This window comes from Triticum urartu, chromosome 7A (assembly GCF_056163025.1).
Source record: "Triticum urartu cultivar PI428250 chromosome 7A, HENAU_Tu73, whole genome shotgun sequence".
Classification (NCBI taxonomy): Eukaryota; Viridiplantae; Streptophyta; class Magnoliopsida; order Poales; family Poaceae; genus Triticum; species Triticum urartu.
Window position 1 is genome coordinate 463,905,223 of NC_141879.1, and position 19,821 is coordinate 463,925,043.

At 48.9% G+C, this 19,821-nt stretch overlaps 2 protein-coding genes across 22 annotated transcripts; both read right to left on the reverse strand.

Annotated features, from left to right (window-relative positions):
• Positions 1-1,868: 1,868 nt before the first annotated feature.
• On the reverse strand, positions 1,869-14,494 carry LOC125522916 (uncharacterized). 21 transcript variants are annotated; one of them, XM_087536806.1, is made up of 13 exons: positions 13,984-14,494; positions 13,156-13,416; positions 12,198-13,073; positions 9,772-11,990; positions 9,595-9,674; positions 8,832-9,033; positions 8,326-8,395; positions 5,638-7,778; positions 4,070-4,722; positions 3,799-3,938; positions 3,569-3,721; positions 2,557-3,093; positions 1,869-2,430 (listed from the first exon to the last, which is right to left on the reverse strand). In XM_087536806.1, exons 1-4 carry the CDS (start codon positions 14,438-14,440, stop codon positions 11,497-11,499), a joined length of 2,088 nt encoding a protein of 695 aa, XP_087392932.1. In that variant the 5' UTR covers positions 14,441-14,494; the 3' UTR covers positions 1,869-2,430; positions 2,557-3,093; positions 3,569-3,721; positions 3,799-3,938; positions 4,070-4,722; positions 5,638-7,778; positions 8,326-8,395; positions 8,832-9,033; positions 9,595-9,674; positions 9,772-11,496. The 21 variants fall into 21 exon arrangements, with proteins under 21 accessions (XP_087392932.1, XP_087392931.1, XP_087392929.1 ...); XM_087536805.1 differs by having other exon boundaries at positions 8,326-8,625; XM_087536803.1 differs by having other exon boundaries at positions 8,326-8,722.
• A 601-nt stretch (positions 14,495-15,095) lies between these two features.
• On the reverse strand, positions 15,096-16,318 carry LOC147959962 (uncharacterized). Its single transcript, XM_087533063.1, has 3 exons — positions 15,782-16,318; positions 15,475-15,678; positions 15,096-15,395 (listed from the first exon to the last, which is right to left on the reverse strand). Exons 1-3 carry the CDS (start codon positions 16,316-16,318, stop codon positions 15,096-15,098), a joined length of 1,041 nt encoding a protein of 346 aa, XP_087389189.1.
• Positions 16,319-19,821: the final 3,503 nt, after the last annotated feature.

Below are 19,821 nucleotides of genomic sequence, written 5' to 3' on the forward strand. Positions count from 1 at the left end.
CCGCTTGCGGTGTGAATTTGATCCGGTCCATGGTACTTGTCCCTGATGGTTAGCTTGTCCAACTCTCCCGTGATATGATTTGTTGCTCCGGTATCCGCATATCAATTGGTGTCGATGCCATAGCTGTTGGTGACAGCATTTGCTTCCTTTTCCTCATAATCATCGTCCTCATAGCGATCCCAACATGCACGAGCACCTCCTGCATGAAACTTGTAACAGATTTGGCACTCTGGGTAATCCCGAGTTGGTTGTTGACGTTGCTCCTATTGCGGACGTCCTCGATAGCTTCTCCCACTGTTGGTGCCGGAACTAGAAGGAGTGGGAGGGCGCCTTCCTCTGCCACGCCCCCTGTTGCCTCGGTCACGACCTCTGTTGCCGCGCCCACGACCCCTGTATGCCAAATTCGCTGAAGAGTTGAAGTCGGCGCCTTCTATTCTATCACCCAACATCTCCACCCTTTGGTCAACGGCGAAAATTTGGGCAAAGAGCTCGTCAATTGTGATGGTCGTCTTGACAGCGCCGATGGCAGCCACCACGGGATCGTAGTCGTGATCGAGACCTGCGAGTACATAGTCCACCATCTCAGGGTCTGAAACAGGGCGACCTGCTGCTGCAAGTTCATCCCCGAGATTCTTCATCTTGGCGATGAAGGCGGAGCTCGACATCGTGCCCTTCTTTGTGGTGGTGATGGCGATCCGCAGATTTGTGATGCAAGACTGTGACTGCGATGCAAAGATTGTGGTAATTGCAGTCCATAAATCATAAGTATTTTCCTTCCTAATAACCTGAGCAAGGATCTCTTTTGAGAAAGAATTCAGCAGATGGATGAGAACTTGTTGATCCTTCTGCAGCCATGGCGCATACAGTGGGTTTGGCACCGTAGCCATGGTCTTGTCCGACTGCTGCTCCTCCACTGTGGCTGGGGGCGCGATGTCGGTTCCATCTAGGAGCCCTGTGACCTGCGCTCCTCGCAGGCCGGGCATCACTTGGGCTTTTCATAGGAGATAGTTCCCCTTTGTCAACTTCTCGGCTGGTGGAGGACCAAGGTTGAGGACGACCGTAGTCGACGAAGCCATGGCGATGGAGAGGTTTTTTCAATGGCTAGATTGAGAAGAGGATGGCTCTGTATACCATGTAAGATTTGATGGAAGCGTTTCTACTCCTCATAAGGAGCCGCGTGGTGTATATTTATGTGTGACAGGAAAAGCCCCTGTTCGTGGCATATAAGGCAAGGCTGATCGATAGGATACAGCCCGTACAGAGAAGAGAGAACGAGGTAGTTACGAAAGGGAATAGAAATAGGAGACAGTTGAGATTACAATAGGTTTAAACTGTATCATCTAACACGTGAAACCCAGACTAAAGTGGGCTTTCTTGGGCTTGATCGAGCCCAGTCCCTAAAAGCTCGTTGTGTTTCGGTATTCCTGCCATTTTGCAATTATACTCCAAAACACAAAGCAAACTCGAAAACGGGGTTAATGTTAGTCGCCAAATGGCATGCTGAATGAAAATTAGTACTCCCTCTGAACCATATTATGGATCAGAGAGAGTACTGGTATGAAAAATCAATGAAAACCTTTCGCAAAAAAATCCATGAAAACAGGTAGTAACAAAATTCATACAAGTGAGTTACTAGTATATGAAAAATCCATGAAAATAGGTAGTAACAAAATTCATGCAAGTGAGTTAAGCACAGTCCTCAAGCTACAACAGAGGAGCGGCAAAATCAATTGACTTGATTACAAAATTCCTTAGCATTCATGCATACTAGATCGGAATCGCGCCTTGGCGCGAGGGTGCCAGTCCAATGTTTTGGTCAAGCAGGTAATGTTGACTTAGTAGGAACCCAGATTCAGCATATGCATTCATACAAACAATTACCGAGCGATTCATTTAATAGGGATTTCATAATCTGAAGCATCAGTTACTGCATCAGTCAGTACATACCAGGAAAAAACATAAGAACAATACACTTCCTACCAAAACATATGTATCCTCTAAAATCAGAATTGACATGGACAAACAAAGGAATTGTTGACAAACAACACTTGGACGAAGCAAATCATTCTAAGCCTACAATTGATAAGGTGGCTGAGAACACATATGCCTGCCACGCAACTCTGTACCGGCCAGCTGCTGAGTAATGTATTTAAATAGGGATCTCACAATCTGCAACGATAGTTAGGAAAGATTTCATAAAGAAGCAAGGGTATTACTAATGGCAGGGGGCAAGCATTATTGGCTTCTTGGCAGTCGCTTAATATGTCAATCTTTTGATCGTCATCTTCAACCTCCTTACAGTCTGGACATCTTCTCCTTTAAATCACTTGAATGGTCTTCAAATAGCATTGCCCACGCTGATGCATACACCACAAGAAGGAGCAGCACCACAATCTCGTCCATCTCTGCGGTGTCGCGGTTGTGCCTGTCCTGCGAAGCGCCGAGGAGTGACGGCGAGCTAGGTTAGGATCGGCAGTGGCACGAGCACCGCGACAGTAAGAGAAATAGGGAAGGACAAGTGCACGAAAGAGGCGGGTCAAAGCAGCGAGGACGTACCTTGAGGACGGTGCTACCCGACCTCCTCCTTGATGACGAGGAAGCACCAAGGGCAGCTTGATGCTTGCCAGTGGCCTCCCTGATGAATTGGAGCCGAGCACTACGGGGTCAAAGGTGCATCACCTCATGCTTCTCCCGCTGAGCACCGAGGAGAGGGAGGCCAGCTTAGGAGCGAAAGAGGCAGAAGTTGAATACATGTAAGCAATCAACCAAGAAATGAGATGCTATATGTGAATAATATACAAATGAGGAGATGCTATATAAATGACCTGCAGCGCGCCTTGCCCTGCGGTGCTGGAGCAGACTGTTGTGCCTAAGCATGTGTGCCAGCCAGGCAGAAGCATTTATCCTGATTAATAACAATAGTAGTTGAGCTGCTATTGCGCCGCCAAGTTCTGTTTGCACACAGTAGAAGGGAACCAGAAATATTATATAAGCCTTGCTCGTTTTTGTAAGGCGTGGAACAAAGAAACGCTCCAGGCCTTCGTATCAATATAGAGAAGCTGAGCCTAGGTGTATAAATTACGAACGTTTGTTCTGCTACATCAAAAATAGAAGGATCAGTATGCTCATGTACTTGGAATTGTAAAGACAAATTTAAAAGTATCTGCTGCTGATAAAAAAATTATAACAAGATTTGGTGAAATGTCAGTAGGCTCTTAGGATCAGGGCAGCAGTCTTCGCCGTCTAAAAGTCTCTTGTTTGTAATTACACAAAAAAGGAGTTTCATTTGTTTGTAATTACACAAAAATGGAGTTTCATTTGTTTGTAATTACACAAAAATGCAGTTTCCTTTGTTTTTTCCACATACATAAAAATGGAGCCTCCTTTGTTTTTCTACATAAACAAAAATGGAGTTTGCTAATGCAATCACATGTAGCAGAGTTGTTCAATCAATGGACAGGGGGGAATGATATATACACTAAGCACCACAAAGTCGTGTAACAAAAAACAGAGGAAAAACTGAAGGAAGAGGCAAACATGGCCAACTTCACAGGAGAGGTAGACATGCCTTTGCCGGGAGAGGAGCAGGGTAGCGGTCATCGCCATCGCCGGCAGGAGGTGTCTCTAGTGAGAAAAGACATGGAAGCAAGCTGGAGATTCACGACTCAGCCACAATGAACTCCATTAAAATCCTTTGAAGCATTCAATTGCCGCAACAGACCTAGAGGAAATAGCCCAATTAGCTCACCCGCTCACCAAAAATAAGAAATGGAGGGAAAGAGATCCAAGAACACAAACCTACACTACAATGGGTGAGTGGATAAGAAGCATAAACATGTAGCAATACAATAAGCCTCTGAAGGAGACATGGCGGCTCAGCGGTGACGGCAAGAGAGATGGGCCGCTGGCTAGCCTCCTCTTCAGTCTCAGCATAGTACCTACAAAGAAATGTACCCCTTTAGAAATACCGAACCATTACAAATGCAGCCTCCCATAAAAATATAACCCTCTTCTGATAATAACAAAAATTCTAGTAAATACATATTTCATTAGCAAGAGAACGGGCAACCTCTTTGTTTGTTGATAGCTTAGCAGGCTCCAAAAGCAGGGAAAACTCTTGTTGGTTGATAGCTTGTAAGTCACTAAAGGTAGCTTGAGGTCCCCACACAAAAATTAAGTCCTCTGAGATCACATAAGATACATAATATAAATTTCAAATATTTACAAATAAAGTCGCAGTTTGGTTTGGTCTGTTCCCTTGAAAGAAAATTGTAATGCCCATCTCAGCATTAGTAATACAAATCCATCTTTCAACAATTAAGTACAAAATAATATATTCAACTATCTGAGCATAGTTCTCAGGAAGAATACTTGTTGTGTGGAATGGATCAGTGAGTAAGAAACAGAACAAATAATATTAAGATAATTATGATGCATCTCAATTCAGATGGGTCACTGACCAAAGGGTTATAAGCATTGCAATATTATATACTGACCAAATTAGTATTGCTCAGTATAAACGTAAGGCCTCTTGTTTAGGACAAAGGATAGATATTTGATATATCACAGGAAATGTAGCATGATATAATAGTATCAGGAGTACATAGATTTCACAGAGGTCTATTTTTAAAATGGCCACAACTGCAAAATTCCCTCTCGAGATCCCCAATGCTTCTGGTCACAGGGCGGCGGCGCGGCTCCGGAAAGAAAATAAATAAATCCCTGCACTTAAAGAAAGCAAAGAAATCAAAAATCAGTTTTTGCAATGGTTTCTGCGCTAATTCAGTTTGTGCGCTAAAGTTCATTTTCTACGCTAAAACAGAGTGTATCTAAATATTCAGTATCTAAACTAAAGAATATTTGTGGAATAGCTGAACTTCTAAACTTACACGTAGATCAACGGTAAATGTTCAGTCTTTTCAGTTCCTGTTCTAATTCATTTTCTGCACTAAAACAGAGTATATGTAAAGGTCCGGTATCTGAACTATCGAAGGTTTGTGGAACATCTGAATTTTTAAACTTAAACTGAGATCAAAAGTAAAGGTTCAGTCTTTTCAGTTTCTGTACTAATTCAGTTTGTGTGCTAAAATTCATTTTCTGCACTAAAACAGAGTACATCTAAAGATTCAGTTTCTGAACTATAGAAGGTTTGTGGAACAGTTGATTTTTTAAACTTAAACAGAGATCAAAAGTAAGGGTTCAATCTTTTCAGTTAAACAACGATCAAATATACAATCCTTTCAGTTCAATAGAGATAAAATGTTCAGTTTTGGCTAACATACTGATCACATGTACTCAATTATTTCCCTAAGACAGATTCATATGAGTTCTTCTACATGAACAGAGCACATGTTCAGATCAACACAAACAGGAACAAAACCCTAGGCATGCTTAAAAAATAAGCCTCGATACCATAATTTAACATCATTCCATTGTCATATACATGAAAGCCACAACAGAGCTGACGCAATCGACCTTGATCATAGATGGGAAAGACCCTACTGATTAAAGCATTGCGCTAATACAAACACCTACATTTCACTTACATATGTAATTCACAGCTTGTAGACACACAACTTGTAGACACGTATAGAAAAGAGAACAGGCTAATCAGGAGGAAGAGAGAAGTGTGGGTACCTGCAAGAAAGCTTACTGGCATGACTCATATCAGAAATCCTCCTCTGAACTCATGAAGAACCAATAGCATTGCGAACCATCGCTTATCCCAGAATAACAAAGTGCAACTTACTCTTAACCAGATTAGATCAAGGACCAACAACAAACAATAAAAGATCAAGAACAACGTATATGCAACAAAGGTATGAGAGAGAAGAAATATTTACATAAGACGACTATAAACACTGGAGCATAAATAAGCAACACCTTTAAATACAAATAAAAAGGGTTCGGGGTTCCATGCATAGTGGGCTCAGATTCGCCTTTCCTCGATCATATAATCTACCCCCATCATCTCCTATCGCCAGATCAATCTGTTTATACAGTGGAGCTGCCCTGGTTATCACTCAACAAGAATGACCATCCAAGGACAGAACAATAAGTATCACAGGATCAAAAAGGATTCTATAGACAAGGAAGGATCCAACTTGATACCCACAGGTGCCTCGATTGCTCAAAGGCACACTTATTTCAGCCATGGCTAATCATCATCGCCCTAGCAAGAATGGCTTCCGACCGACGGGGCACGTGATTCAAACGCGGTGGCACGAGATATCTCACCGCGGGAGTAACTATTCATTGCTATAGGAGCTCGGGCTCGATCCAACGGCCGAGATCAATCCGGATCGAGATCCGACGGCCAGAATCGCATCAGGAAATCGATCCGACGGCCAAAAGTGCCTGAGATCCGAGGAGCCAGGGAACTTGTCGCGGGTCTTATTTCTGGATGGATCACCAGATCAATATGTTCTTACGAGGGTGAAACTGCCTTGGTTATCACTCATCAGAAATGACCATCCAAGGACAGAGTCACTAAAATGAGAACATGATCAAAACAGTTCAAAGAAACGACGGAGGATCCAAATTAACACCCACAAGTGCCTCGATTACTCGAGAGCATGCCTATATCATCCATAACTGATCATCATAGCCTGGCCATGTCCCATACAATAGCCTAAGCAGAGCAGGGGAAGATGGAGCTCACCGAGGGAGGTTGTAGCCAAGGCAGTACTCAGTGGGCACCGGGGTTTCGCCTGAACGCCGTCCAACCGGTGAGGAACCATGTCTGAGTTGCGCCTTGCACCATCCCACCGACGAGCATGAATGCCAATGGCACCAAAGCGGCCAAGGATGATTCAGATTGGGGGGGACGGGGAGGAGAGACAGAGAGAAGGGAACAAAGGGGGCGAACGAGAAGCGAGCCAGCCGCCCTCCCCCACCACATAGCCGCACGGAGCCAACCACCGTCCACCACGCACGCGGCCTGGACAGGAAATGACGAAAAAGCCCTCGGCGGGGGGCAAGATTTACGTGCGGTGGCACGAGATATTTACCGCAGGCGCGCGCACGACTGAACGCACAGGCTGCACCCGCACACCCGCTCGCTGACGGGCGCGGCCCACCCGCCGGGACCCCCCAGGTCAGCGACAACCGGTCAACGGAAGGAGTAATCAACGGGGCAAGCCAAACGGGATCAACCATGCTACAAGGGAGGGGGATTCGATCCGACAGCCGACGTCCTTCCACCGCTCGATCGGACGCCCAGAAACCCATCAAGCAAATTGATCCAATGGTCAAAATGCGCTAACCGCTGAGAGCGCCGGTGGCTCCCTTCGTCTCATATTTCTGGATAAAGCAGGGCAATAATCCAGTTATCTTTGATCAAGACCAAGAAATGAATTAGTTGTCCCAGCTAGCCACTATAATTCTGCAACCAACAGACCATTGTTTCCGGAATGTAGCAGCAATCATGTAAACAAAGTGAGACTAAATATGGTATTGCAGAACAACGAACTATCCGTAGGTACACAACAACCTAAAAATGGCATCCAGCAGGGCAACCTAAAAATGTAACTAAGCTCATGAGCAACCCGTAGCAACAATAACAGCAGTTCCAACAACAATATCCTAGGATAACATCATACAAAAGAAAAAAGATCGAGCGTGCGTGCGTATAGAAAGGCATGAAGGAAGCGACAAGAATAGAGTAGCACCTGAGCTGGTACCAGCCACCAACAGCCAAGATCATGAGACAACCACAAGCAACAACAACAGCAGTCCCGGATGTGTAAACAGATTGCAGAACAATACCAAAAGTGCATCTGAAAAATGGATTAGAGATTTTAACAATACGGACATGCAGTTCCCAATAAATTAAGCTCCTGTAGCAGGTGATGGTGCCGGTCAACATTGTTCACAATACAGATATGAAAAACGAAGAAATAAATTAAGGCATAAGACTAAACTATGACATTCCCATTCAGCATTCTATTATACTGTTAAGAATGCCATTGGTCTGCTTGGCCTAGCATGGCGAAAACATCTGAACTGCTATAGATTCAGAGATATGTGCAAAAAATAAATATCAAAGGAAGCCTCATGAACTGTTTGTAAGCCTGCAATTGTAGGCTTTACTCTTATAATTATTAAATTGCCTAGAATACAAAATAAAATGTTGAATCATCTGATGTACAAAGCTAAAGACAAGTATCAAAGGAGGTATAATCAGTATGCAGTATTATCACGGTGCTAGATACTACTATTCCAAAACACCAAAACATACAAAATACACCTAGAGGAATTCTACCTGAATTAGTATCACCCAGGTGGAACACACCTAGAAGCTGAATCTTTTGAGTTTTTATTTACCTTGAGCTATCTCCTCTTGTTGTAGTTGGGGCATGAAGAGTTTATCCTTCAAAAAAAATGAACATGTCTCCTGCAATGAGATAGCCTTTTTCATTAACCTATGATTTCCATAAAGAGCATATAGTTAAGAATGCAGGGTGGCACAACAGAAGGAAATGAAGAACCTGTAATATAATGATGATGGCAGCCACAACCAACAATGTGAGTAAGATGGATAGCAAACTTAATAAACGGGGCAGCGGCCTATGCAGCCAATGCAAAACCTGTGTCGAAGTTGGGTTCATATATATCCTCCTAATCCTAAGCACATAAAGATGTTATTTGAACAATGGCTGACAGATCGCTCAAAGTTCAAGTGCATTGTTCAGCATCAGCTCTCAATAATTTGTGCTTAATCCTGTACCAATTATATACCTTGTGGATTTACATACTTGAGGATACACCAAATCCATAAATGAAACAAGAGTGCATAAAAAAGAGCATATATAAGTGAAGAAGAATGTAACCTTGTAACTATATTTGAGGTAAATTTGAGCAGTTCCACTAATCTTCATAGGCAAAGTATACATCCAATGCCTAATTAGCACTCCCACTTCCCATACATAATCAGGAGCAAGGCCAAGGATTGATGCCCAAATCCCTCTATCAAAAAAGGATGCTCTGCGCTAGCTCCATGAATAAATGAGTACTCGTCCATGCCATTTTAACCTGTCACACACCAACAATATGGAAGATAAAACATTTAGCTTTCGGAAAATGGATTGTTACATGGGTGAAATTAATTACTAACAACTACAACCATGTTATATTTATTATCATGTTCAAGGTAAGTAACTTAGCGAGCCAGTGCCAAACCTTTCGCTTCCCTTGTCACCCCTGATAAGGACAAATCAGGCAGCAGGCAAAAAAAAAGGTAACAAAAACATAGGAATCTAGGCAGACCACGACAACCTCCTACACAACAACAACAATATCCGAGCACCTAATGCATCCCAGCACCAGACAAATTAAGAAAGGCAACAAAAATCTACCCCGGATATAGGCACGAGGCCTAGTCTCCTGCAAAGCAACAACAAATACCAGGGATCCAAACAGAACCGAGCACCTAATCTATCCAAAGGAATCCGATCAGAACCAGGATCGAGCAACCAATGCATCCAAGAAAAAGATTCGGGCAGTCAACACATCCAAAAAGCTACAGGAGCTGCACATAACAACTAATAGCTCTGCTAGACAGGAAGGAAAAGGAAGAGCTCGCCAACCACGAACCTTGCAACATCTCGACACGGCAACGAACAGCAGGCTGGCCGAAGCTTCGACAAACGGAACAAACAACAACTAGAGAGGACCTGCAATGATAAATCCGACACAAAATCAATGTAAACATGAAAACCTAGAACCGAAAGAGAAGATAGACCAGCATCTCTAGGCAAGAGAATGGATCACCTGGGCGTCGTCGGAGTGGATGTGCTTGGAGAACCGACGCCGGCGGAGGTCGTGTCGCGCCAGGGAGCACCGACGCCGGCGGCGGCCTTGTCGCGCTGCGCCTCCTCGGCGCTGAAGGGTGCTCCAGCACCATGCACGAAGCAGGGGCTCGACGCATGGGATTGGGGGCCGGTGTCGCCCTGGGCCTTCTCTCCGCCGAAGGGCATTCCGGCAGCGTCGATGGATCAGGGGTTGGAGGCGCGGGATCGGAAGCCGGCGTGGCGCAGAGGAGAGGAAGAGGAGAACGCACGCGGGGGAAGTCGTGGAGGACGAGCGGCGGCGGCGTGAGGAGGCCGAGGGCAGCGAGCGCTGCGGCGCCATGGATTGGGTTCCGGGGGAAGATTCGGATTGAGGGGGATGGGGGAGGAGAGACAGAGAGAAGGGAACGAAGGGGGCGAACGAGAAGCGAGCCAGCCGCCCTCCCCCACCACATAGCCGCACGGAGCCAACCACCGTCCACCACGTACGCCGCCTGGACAGGAAATGACGAAAAAGCCCTCGACGGGGGGCAAGATTTACGTGCGGTGGCACGGGATATTTACCGCAGGCGCGCGCACGACTGAACGCACAGGCTGCACCCGCACACCCCGCTCGCTGACGGGCGCGACCCACCCGCCGGGACCCCACAGGTCAGCGACAACCGGTCAAACAGAAGGAGTAATCGACGGCGCGAACCAGACGAGATCAACCATGCTACAGGGGAGGGGGATTCGATCCGACGGACGAGATCTGCCGGCGGCTCGATCCGACGGCCGGAACTCCATCAAGCGAACCGATCGGACGGCCAGGAGGCCCAAATCGCTGAGGAGCCAGGGAGTTCGAGCGGATTCGTTTTTCTGGATATTTTCCCACAGCCGGGTCTGATTACCTTGAGGCCTACACGGCGTCCGTCTTGGGTGCCAAACCTGAGGTGTTCTGACAAAAGGATATGTTCTCCCTGCACCAAAAATTACAGCCGACAGTCAAAAGGAAAAACGAGTTACAGTCGATCCTACTCTGCCAAAGCTTCTACCCTGTACCCTGAAGCAAAAGTAACAGGACCAGTATCTGAAGCCACGTTTTAATGCCTGATCTGATCTGAAGCGCCTCCCAGAAGGAAATGTAGATGGAAGGAGGTGGTAGTGGTGCTGTCACTTTTACTCTCAGATCCGGCCGGAACCTGCAACGCAACAAAGATCAGTAACAACAACATGGCACCGGAGCAGAGCCCAGAGGTCAGAGGAGGACCGAGGCTCCTAAATGCGCAGCATGCGTGCCGCGTGCCTAGTACTATCAGCTACTCCAGTACAGTACATAGGTAGCCTGGGCCATCATCACATTTGAAATCTCAAAACAGGCTAGACTTTATTTCGTGCCGCGCATTTACAACCTGATAACAGGGTATCCAAAATGTAGCAGCACACCACACCACACATTTACAGTAGAGAGGGGAAAAGATAACGATACAATCAGTGATCAGTGCCACCGGACCAGACTGAACTGAAGTGGTTGCTGCCAAATTGATGCAACCATTGATTAACTACTAGTAGTAACTGGCTAACTGCACAGAGCAGAAACTTAGCTTGCGACGAACTGTCAGGTTCCTGAGCAAGGAACATACCAACCGATCCATGGAACTGGAGCTGAGAATGAAAATGGCAGCTTAGCTAACAAGAAAGAAGTTAACGCAACGGCAACGATCACTCATTACTGGGGGGCGCCGAGCTGCTGTAGCACAGTGGCCATGGCGGGGCGCTGGCCAGGCGCCTCGCTGGTGCACAGCAGCGCGATCCCGGCCAGCTTCGCAGCCTCGGGCCTCGAGAACCTGGCCCCGAGGCGGGGGTCCACGAGGTCGTCGAGCTTGGCGGCACCGCCGGGCTCCGCGTCGCCCACGGGGCAGCGGAGGAGGTGCTGCGAGACCGCCTTCTTGCCTGTGAGCACCTGGAACACGACCACCCCGAAAGCGTACACGTCGCTCTTGTCCGTGAACCGGCCGGTGGTCGTGTACTCCGGCGCCAGGTAACCCATGGCAGCGCTGCCCTTGAGCGTGGAGAAGACCACGTCGTCGGCCAGCAGCTTGTGCACGCCGGAGCCAGAGAGGCGGGGCACCAACAGGTGGTCCAGGAGCACCTTGTCTGCCGAGATGTTCTGGTGGACAAGAGGGGGCTTGCTCGGTTTGCTGCTGTGCAGGTACTCGATTCCTGAAATAATTCAGAATTTCAGTACGTGCAGAGAGTAGAACTAATCACTAGGTTATATAAACATTGAAATGGCCCAGCAATTTTAGTTTGTTCACTTTCACGAAATGCAGCTTAAGTATTACTGGCAACAACAACAAAAATGTTGGCCCCAGAAACTTAGGCTGTCTATTTCATGTTTCAACAGATAGAAATGGTGGTATATTATACCTTTGGCAATGCCGCTGATGATGGAGACCCGAGTTGGCCAGTCGAGGATCCTCGTCTCGGCGTCTCCGTCCTTGATATCCAAATACCGGGAAAGGCTACCGTTCGCCATGAACTCATAGACGAGGAAGCACTCCCCTCTAGCACGGGAGCGGCAGAAACCCCTTAAGCCAACAAGGTTCTCATGCCGCAGCGATGTAAGCATGCGGAGCCCTTTCAAGAAGTCGGCCTCCTCCGACTTACAGCTGCTCTTGTTGATGCTCTTGACGGCGACGACCGAGCCATCCCGCATTATCCCTCTATGTGTCGCCGCAAAGGTGCTCTTGCCAAGCACATTGATGTCCGAGAAGTACTGCGTCGCGCACTCCACCTCTTCTAGATTGAACCTCACACTCGGGGACCCCTCCGGCGATAGCCTTACTCCGTGCTGTGATCCCTCCGACGAAGTGTCCCAGCCACTGGAATACTCAACATTGATAAGTGAGGAGGCACTCTTCTGATATGTTTCCTTTGATTGCTCCAAACTAGGCCTGCCTTCCAAGCTCTCCACAGAGCAACCAACCTTCTGCTTCTGCCGGCGGTGCCACGAGAAGACAGATAGACCACAAGCCGCCACACCAGCTATAATAATGATTGTTCCGGCAAGAACAGCTCCAGAAGAGAGTGTCGATGACCTCGAGCATGCGCCGTTGTCGCAATTTCTGTTTTGACTGGTATTTTGTGGAGTTTGCTGTGGTTTGATGGAGGTTGATTCGGGTTTATGCGGCATTTGATCATCGACGTTCTCATCGTTAGGACAGGCTTTCAGAGTATCAAAATGAGACCCGCAGAGCTCTAAATTGTTGTCAAACTTAAACCCGTGACCCAATTTCTTCAGACCTACAGAATATCAGTGGACAATTCAGATGGTGCAGAGGCAGTGAAATTGTAACCATGGACACCATTGTTGAACACTACCTACCAGAAGGAACACTTCCTGAAAGTGTATTGTTTCGGAGGTCCAATGTTGCAATCTGTGGGATACCGGCAAGCTTGGAAGGGATGGAGCCAAACAGGTGATTGGAGCTCAAGTCCAGACGTGTCAGCTCCGGCAAGTCCCCTAGAGACGCCGGTATCGCCCCGGTGAGTTGGTTGGACTGAACGGCAAGAACAGTGAGCTTCTTGAGCTCACCCAGCTGAGTTGGGATGCTCCCTGAGAGCTGGTTGTAGCCCAGCTGCAGCACTGCAGGAATGAAGAACACAAACTTCTCAGCCATTTACCATTAGAGAAGAACAATCGATTAGCCATTTTAGCCATTATACTGTTGCAAATTGATTAGTATTCCAACTTTTTGGTACGGCTAATTAATCAAATCCTGGAAGTGGACAGATGATTAATTATAATGGCCACTGTGAGCTGTAGGAACAGTCCATGTACAGGGAATAAATGTGGATCGCATTTCAGAGGTTGAATGCACACATCAAGTAGCCGTGCAAGCGAGTCCGCATAGGACAAGATGTAATCAGAAGAATTCAAAGTTTTGGTCCATGCAGGTATTTAGCAGCAGACAGGGAAATGGGAGGGCGAGCCACCAGTACAAAACAAAACAAAATGTACTGTACTTGACAAATTCAAATTCTGAGTACCAGATGTGTACCGAATGTCATCAAATTCAGGATAAGAAATACACGTACTACGTACCCAGAAGTACTAAAACTGATTTGCCAGATTACAAATATAACAATGTGGGATTATTTTTTCGGTGCCACTTTCAAAACTGAAGAACTCGCTCAGTAGTAAGTACAGTACCTTGGAGGCGATGGAGGCGGCCGAGCTCGATGGGGATGCCCCCGGACAGGTTGTTGACGCCGAGGTAGAGCTCCGCGAGGTCGGGGAGGTCGCCCAGCTCGCGAGGGATCGCCCCGCCCAGCTCGTTGTAGTGTAGGTACAGCCCGGTGAGTCCCAGGAGCATCGCCACCGCGGGCGAGACGCTCCCGGAGAGCCGCCTCCCCTGCAGGGAGACGACGGAAACCCTCCCCCGAGAGTCGCAGGAGACGCCCTCGAAGTAGTCCCCGCGGCCGCACGGGTCCCCGCCGCGGGACCACGACGCCAGCGCCGGCGCGCGCCCCGACGGGTCCAGCGCCGCCTTGATCTCCATCAGCGCGTCCGTCTCGGCATTGCCGGAGTTGGACGAGGAGGAGGTCGAGGCGACGGACGCGAGGAGGAGCAGGATGAGGCGGCCGAGCAGGGCGTTCTTGGAGGCCATGGGAAAAGGAGGCGGGGATGCAGAGGCAGAGAACAGCAGAGTAGCAGCTTCGGGTGTGCGGAGGGGTTGGAATTTGGGGGCTTATAGTGGGGTTTGCGGTAAAAAGGACGATGTGGGGGTGGTGGGGTCAGTCAGTCAAAAGGCGTTTGGATGGACTGTAAAAAGGTGGAAAGCGGAGGGGGGTTTACGGGGATTTGCGATTCGCGTTCGATTACACGTCCACGTGTGGGATGGATCAGATACCGTATCTGTGTCAAGTGAGTCAGTACGATCCCCTGAAGATTGACAAATACAGTAGTACTCCCTTCGTTTCTAAATTTTTTTTAGAGATTTCACTATAAACTACATAATGATGTATATGGACATATTTTAAAGTGTAGATTCACTTATTTTGCTTCATATGTAATTTATAGTGAAATCTCTACAAAGACTTACATTTAGGTACGGACGGAGTACTACCGTACTTCAAATTGCGTTTTTTTTTCAAGAGTACGCCAAAATGACGTACTATATTTTTATAAAAGGCAGAAGATAATTACAATCAATCTAGCAAGATGCGAACACATCCTATTTGACAAACACCAACACCGAAACGAATACAAAATCGCTCTCTCACAAAAGGATCTAAGCCTCCTACACCTAAACCAGCGAGCGATCACTCCCTGATCTCCGAAAGCACAAGCATCACCAGTTGCTCGGGCGTCCTTTGATCGTGCACTCTATTGAACACCCTCGTGTTTCTCTTCCACAACGCCCATGCCGTGCCGATCACGAAGGAGTCAAAACCACGACGAATTTTGCCTGAGAACCTCGTCCTTTGTTGGGACCACCACTCGGTAAATGTGGTACTCTGGGTTGGCGGTGCAATGTCCATTTGCATCGTGTCAAAGCAACGATGCCAAACCTCCCGCACGTAGACACATCTCGCGAGAATGTGATCTACGTTGTCTTGGTCCTGCAAGCAGGTGAAGCAAGCGAATGGCTCGTCCTGGAGCCCGTGCCGAGCGCGCCTGCCGGAAGTCCATAAGCGGTACTGGACCATGAGCCAAGCGAAGATCTTGCAACGCAGCGGTGCCCAGCTTCGCCAGATGGCCATGGCAGTCGGCGAACGCACTAAGCCCATACATAGTTTCTGGTAGTTCGATGTAGACTCCAGACTTGTCAGCAGGCCAACTGAACTGATCAGGAAGGTTATTGTCCCGCGACACCGTCGCGATGGCAAGGCACAGATGAGCCACCTGCATATGCGCTAGGAAAGAGATGTCACCTTGCACATCTCGCGACCACGTTATCCATTAGAGCCTGCCGGACAGTCCTGGCGTTGCGCGCCCTGGTGTTAACCATCTCCAAGATCATCGGAGCGATCTCGCCAACCGTGAATCCATGAATCCATCTGTCTGTCCAAAACATGGCCCTCTCCCCATTTCCAAGTGTAATCTTGATGAAGCTATTGAAGATCGATTTAACCTCGGCGTCCACAGCTAACGGGATGCCCTGCCATGGTCGGAGATGATCCGTTCTGCGAAGCCATTCCCAGCGCACTCTCAAATCAATGGCCTGCAGACTCAGATCCTTGATGCCCAGCCCACCAAAGCTCGTCGGCCGGCAAATTGTGTCCCATGCCACTAGGCACTGCCCACCATTGACTTTATCTTCCCCGGCCCAAAAGAAAGCCCACATCCATTTGTTGTTTTGCTCGAAAACCCAAGCCAAGGCATCAAGAACCATGATTTGGTGTATCGGCCTTGCAGAGGCCACTGATTTGAGAACGATGAGCTTGCCTGGTCTGTGTATGAGCCCTTTCTTCCACGTTGGAACCACCTTCCCGAACTGATCAAGGAGCGGGTGCCAATCTATGCGGCGCAACTGGTGGATCATTAAAGGAATGCCGAGATACTTGCACGGAAATGTACCCAATTGGCAGCGAAGAATCACTCTAACTCTCTGCCCATCCTCCTCCGCTCCATGAATTAGGATAGCCGCTGATTTGGCGAAGTTGATCTTGAGCCCCGATGCTTCACCAAAGACCTCGAGGATCTCTCTCACGCAGTGCAGATCCTACGTCTCCGGCTTGACGAACATGGCAACATCGTCCGCGTAGATGGACAGCCTTTGTAAAGGCAGGATGTCGCGGAACAAACTAAGCACGCCCGCGTCTGTGGCTTTGCAGATCAACGCTGTAAGCACGTCCATGGCGATCACGAAAAGTAGGGGGGCATCGGGTCCCCTTGGCTCAAGCCTTTAGCATGATAGATTGTACGTCCCGGGCTCCCATTCACAATGATCTTTGTGCTTGCTGAAGATAGCAGCGTGGAGACCCATCCGATCCACCTCCATCCGAAACCCCTGGCCCTCAAAACTTCCAGAAGGAAGGGCCACGAGAGCAAGTCGAAAGCTCTTGCGATATCAAGCTCGAGGAAGAGACCCTTGATCTTAGCCACATAGATTTTGCGGCGACTTGCCTAACTAGGAGGTAGTTATTATAGATGCTTCTTCCTTTGATGAAAGCTCACTAGTTTGCGCTGATTACTTCGTGCAATCTCCTGCGCGCCCGCGTGGCCAGAATCTTGGCAAAGAGCTTAGAGAAGTTGTGAGGGAGGCTGATGGGCCTAAAATCCTTAACCTCCAAGGCCTCCGCAGTCTTAGGAATCAGCACAATGTGCGCCTTATTGATCTTGCAAAAAACCCTGCCGTCCCCCACATACAGCTTAAGCAAGGCTGCCATAATGTTGTGATTAATCACCGGCCAAGCTTTGTGATAGAACAGCCCGATGAAGCCGTCGGGGCCAGGGGCTCTATCCGGTGGGAGCTCCTTGATCACGCTCCAAACCTCCTCCTCTGTGAAGATCTCCTCCATGTCCGTGAGGTTTAGCTGTGGCAAGCCGAGCAGATCGAGATTTAAGGAGTGCTCACGCGTAATGGTCGTACCCAACAGCCTGTCATAGACCCCGGCAAACATGTCCTCAATTATGCCTTGGTCCATGAGGATCTCCTCCTCATGCTTAAGCTGAGCGATATAATTCTTTGACCTCCTGTCGTTGGCCACGGCCTGAAATAGCTTAGTGTTGGCGTCCCCCTCTTTCAACCACCTGATGCGCGATCTCTGATGATCAATTGTCCGCTGGAGCGAGGCAAGGCCCAACAGCACAACCTTGAGCATCTTCCACAACCACCATTCCATGTCCGAGAGCTGGCGAACTTCCGAGGCTTGGTTGAACCTTAGAATAAACCAGTTGGCCACAACCATGATGGTTTTGATGTTGCCAGCTTTTCGTTGCCCCCAAGCCTGAAGGTAGAGACTCGTACTCTATATAGAGCATCCAAGCGTTTGAACGGATCCACAATCTCCTCGTTACAAGTCCATGCCTCCCGGATCGCATCGTCAAAGCCCTCCAATTTAGTCCAGAAGATCTCGAATCGAAATCGCTTCTTATGATGAAGATGAGTGTTTGTCGACAGATGCAAGGGGGCATGGTCGGAAACACCCGTGGAGAGGGCTTGGAGCAGGTGATCCGGGTGCAACAACTCCCAATAAACCACTCCAACACCCGGTCTATCTTTGTGAAGGTGGGAGCATTTCTTTCGTTCGACCAAGTGAACATCCGACCATGCATATGGAGCTCCTTTTAGCTCATGATCATCCACAAAGCTTCGGAATTTGTTCATCGCCGTTCGGTTAATGTGCTCGTTGCTCTTCTCCGACGCCCGCAGGATCATGTTGAAATCTCCTAGCACCATCCACGGGCCAGGGCATAAAGCTCTACAGGCATATAGATCCAGGAGGAATTGCGTTTTGAGTTCATCACCCTGGGGCGCATACACTGCAGAGATCCACCACTTCTCTTCGTCCTTATTAGTCACCATGCCCGTAACAAAGTTGGAGTCCAACTGGATGTGGTCAATTGTGATCACCGTGGTGTCCCAAGTGAGCAAGATGCCACCACAGGTCTCCTCCGCCGGCAAATAAGCAAAACCCTCAAAGGACGGCCCGACACATTGCATTACAACGAACTGATCGATTACATCAAGTTTAGTCTCCTGCAAATAAACCAAATTGACTTTCACCGAAGTAACAAACTCCCTCACTGTCTTCTTCTTCGCGGGGTTGTTGAGTCCGCACACGTTCCAGCACAAACCTCTGGGTTGTACATCTTTGGAAAGCTAGGCGTCCACCCACACCAGTGTGCGCATCAGAGCACGGCGATGGCCGTGTCCCGCGCACCCGCCAATTCCTCCGTGGGTGTCACAGCCTTCCCGAACAGCGCCATGATTACCCTGATGTGCTACTCGCACAGGGGCGAGTCAAAAAGACTCTGGAGCTCTTGCACTGCTGCCTCGTCAGCCGCCAAGTCATCAGGAACAAGGCCGAGTGCGCGTAACAGGACATTCTCTGCCGATTTTGGCTTGGCAGCGCTGACATTGGCACTTCTCTTTGCACCCCTGGTCATCCTCTTGGGGGCGAAATGCTCAACCTCGGGGCGGAGGGAGGAGGCTTGCACCTCACGGAGGAGCGGGGGTGCCAACTTCTTCATGGGATTGTTGTAGAAGGCCTTGAGCCTGTCGAAGGCTCTGGATTCTTGCGCCATCATCCCTCCCCGAGCACGCTCGGTAACCGCAGTCGTCATCATGCGTTGCTCCTCAGTGGTGATCTCTCTAGCAGCAGGCGCGGGTGGGAACAGCTCCCTTGCATGGCTAAGACTCGCACAACTCCAAGTTCCAGTCCACGAGCGGCCGGGGCATGCAACCCCTTGGCTCCACCAACGATCTCATATGCATGTGCATGGTTCCCATCAATCCCCTCTGCCCCACCAGCAGTCTCAAACGCATGAGTCCCATCAGTCTCCTCTGGTGGGGCCCCGTGCATGGCCTCCTGAGTGGTGGGATCGGGTGACACCAAATCCCGAGCTGCACCCAGCGCCAGAATCGACCCCACCAAAGCATCCCGCTCACCGCCATGAGCCTCGCAATCCGAGCCCAGTTGCATGCACTCATTGCCAGACCCAACTGGATCGCTAGCATCCAACAGACCCGTGGGGCCGCCTCTCCCATCCTATGCAGTGGGTCCCTCGCTCACCAATCCCCTTTGTTTGTCATCCATGGCCACCAGTAGGGCCGGTCCTGAGGGGGGCAGCAGGGGCGGCCGCCCCGGGCCCCCGATGTCCAGGGGCCCCCTTCGACATATGCAGCTAGCCCATGGCCCAGGCCCCAGGGAAACCAAGAACGTAGTCAGTAGCCCACGAGTACGTATAGGATCGTCATGTTTTCTTCCCCATCGAGTTCACCTATTGACTGATTCGCGAAGACCGGTTCGCGGCGGTTTTGGCAGATTTGTTTTCGCCCCGGACGCAAGTCGCATGCCGGCGACTCCGGGCTCGTGCAGG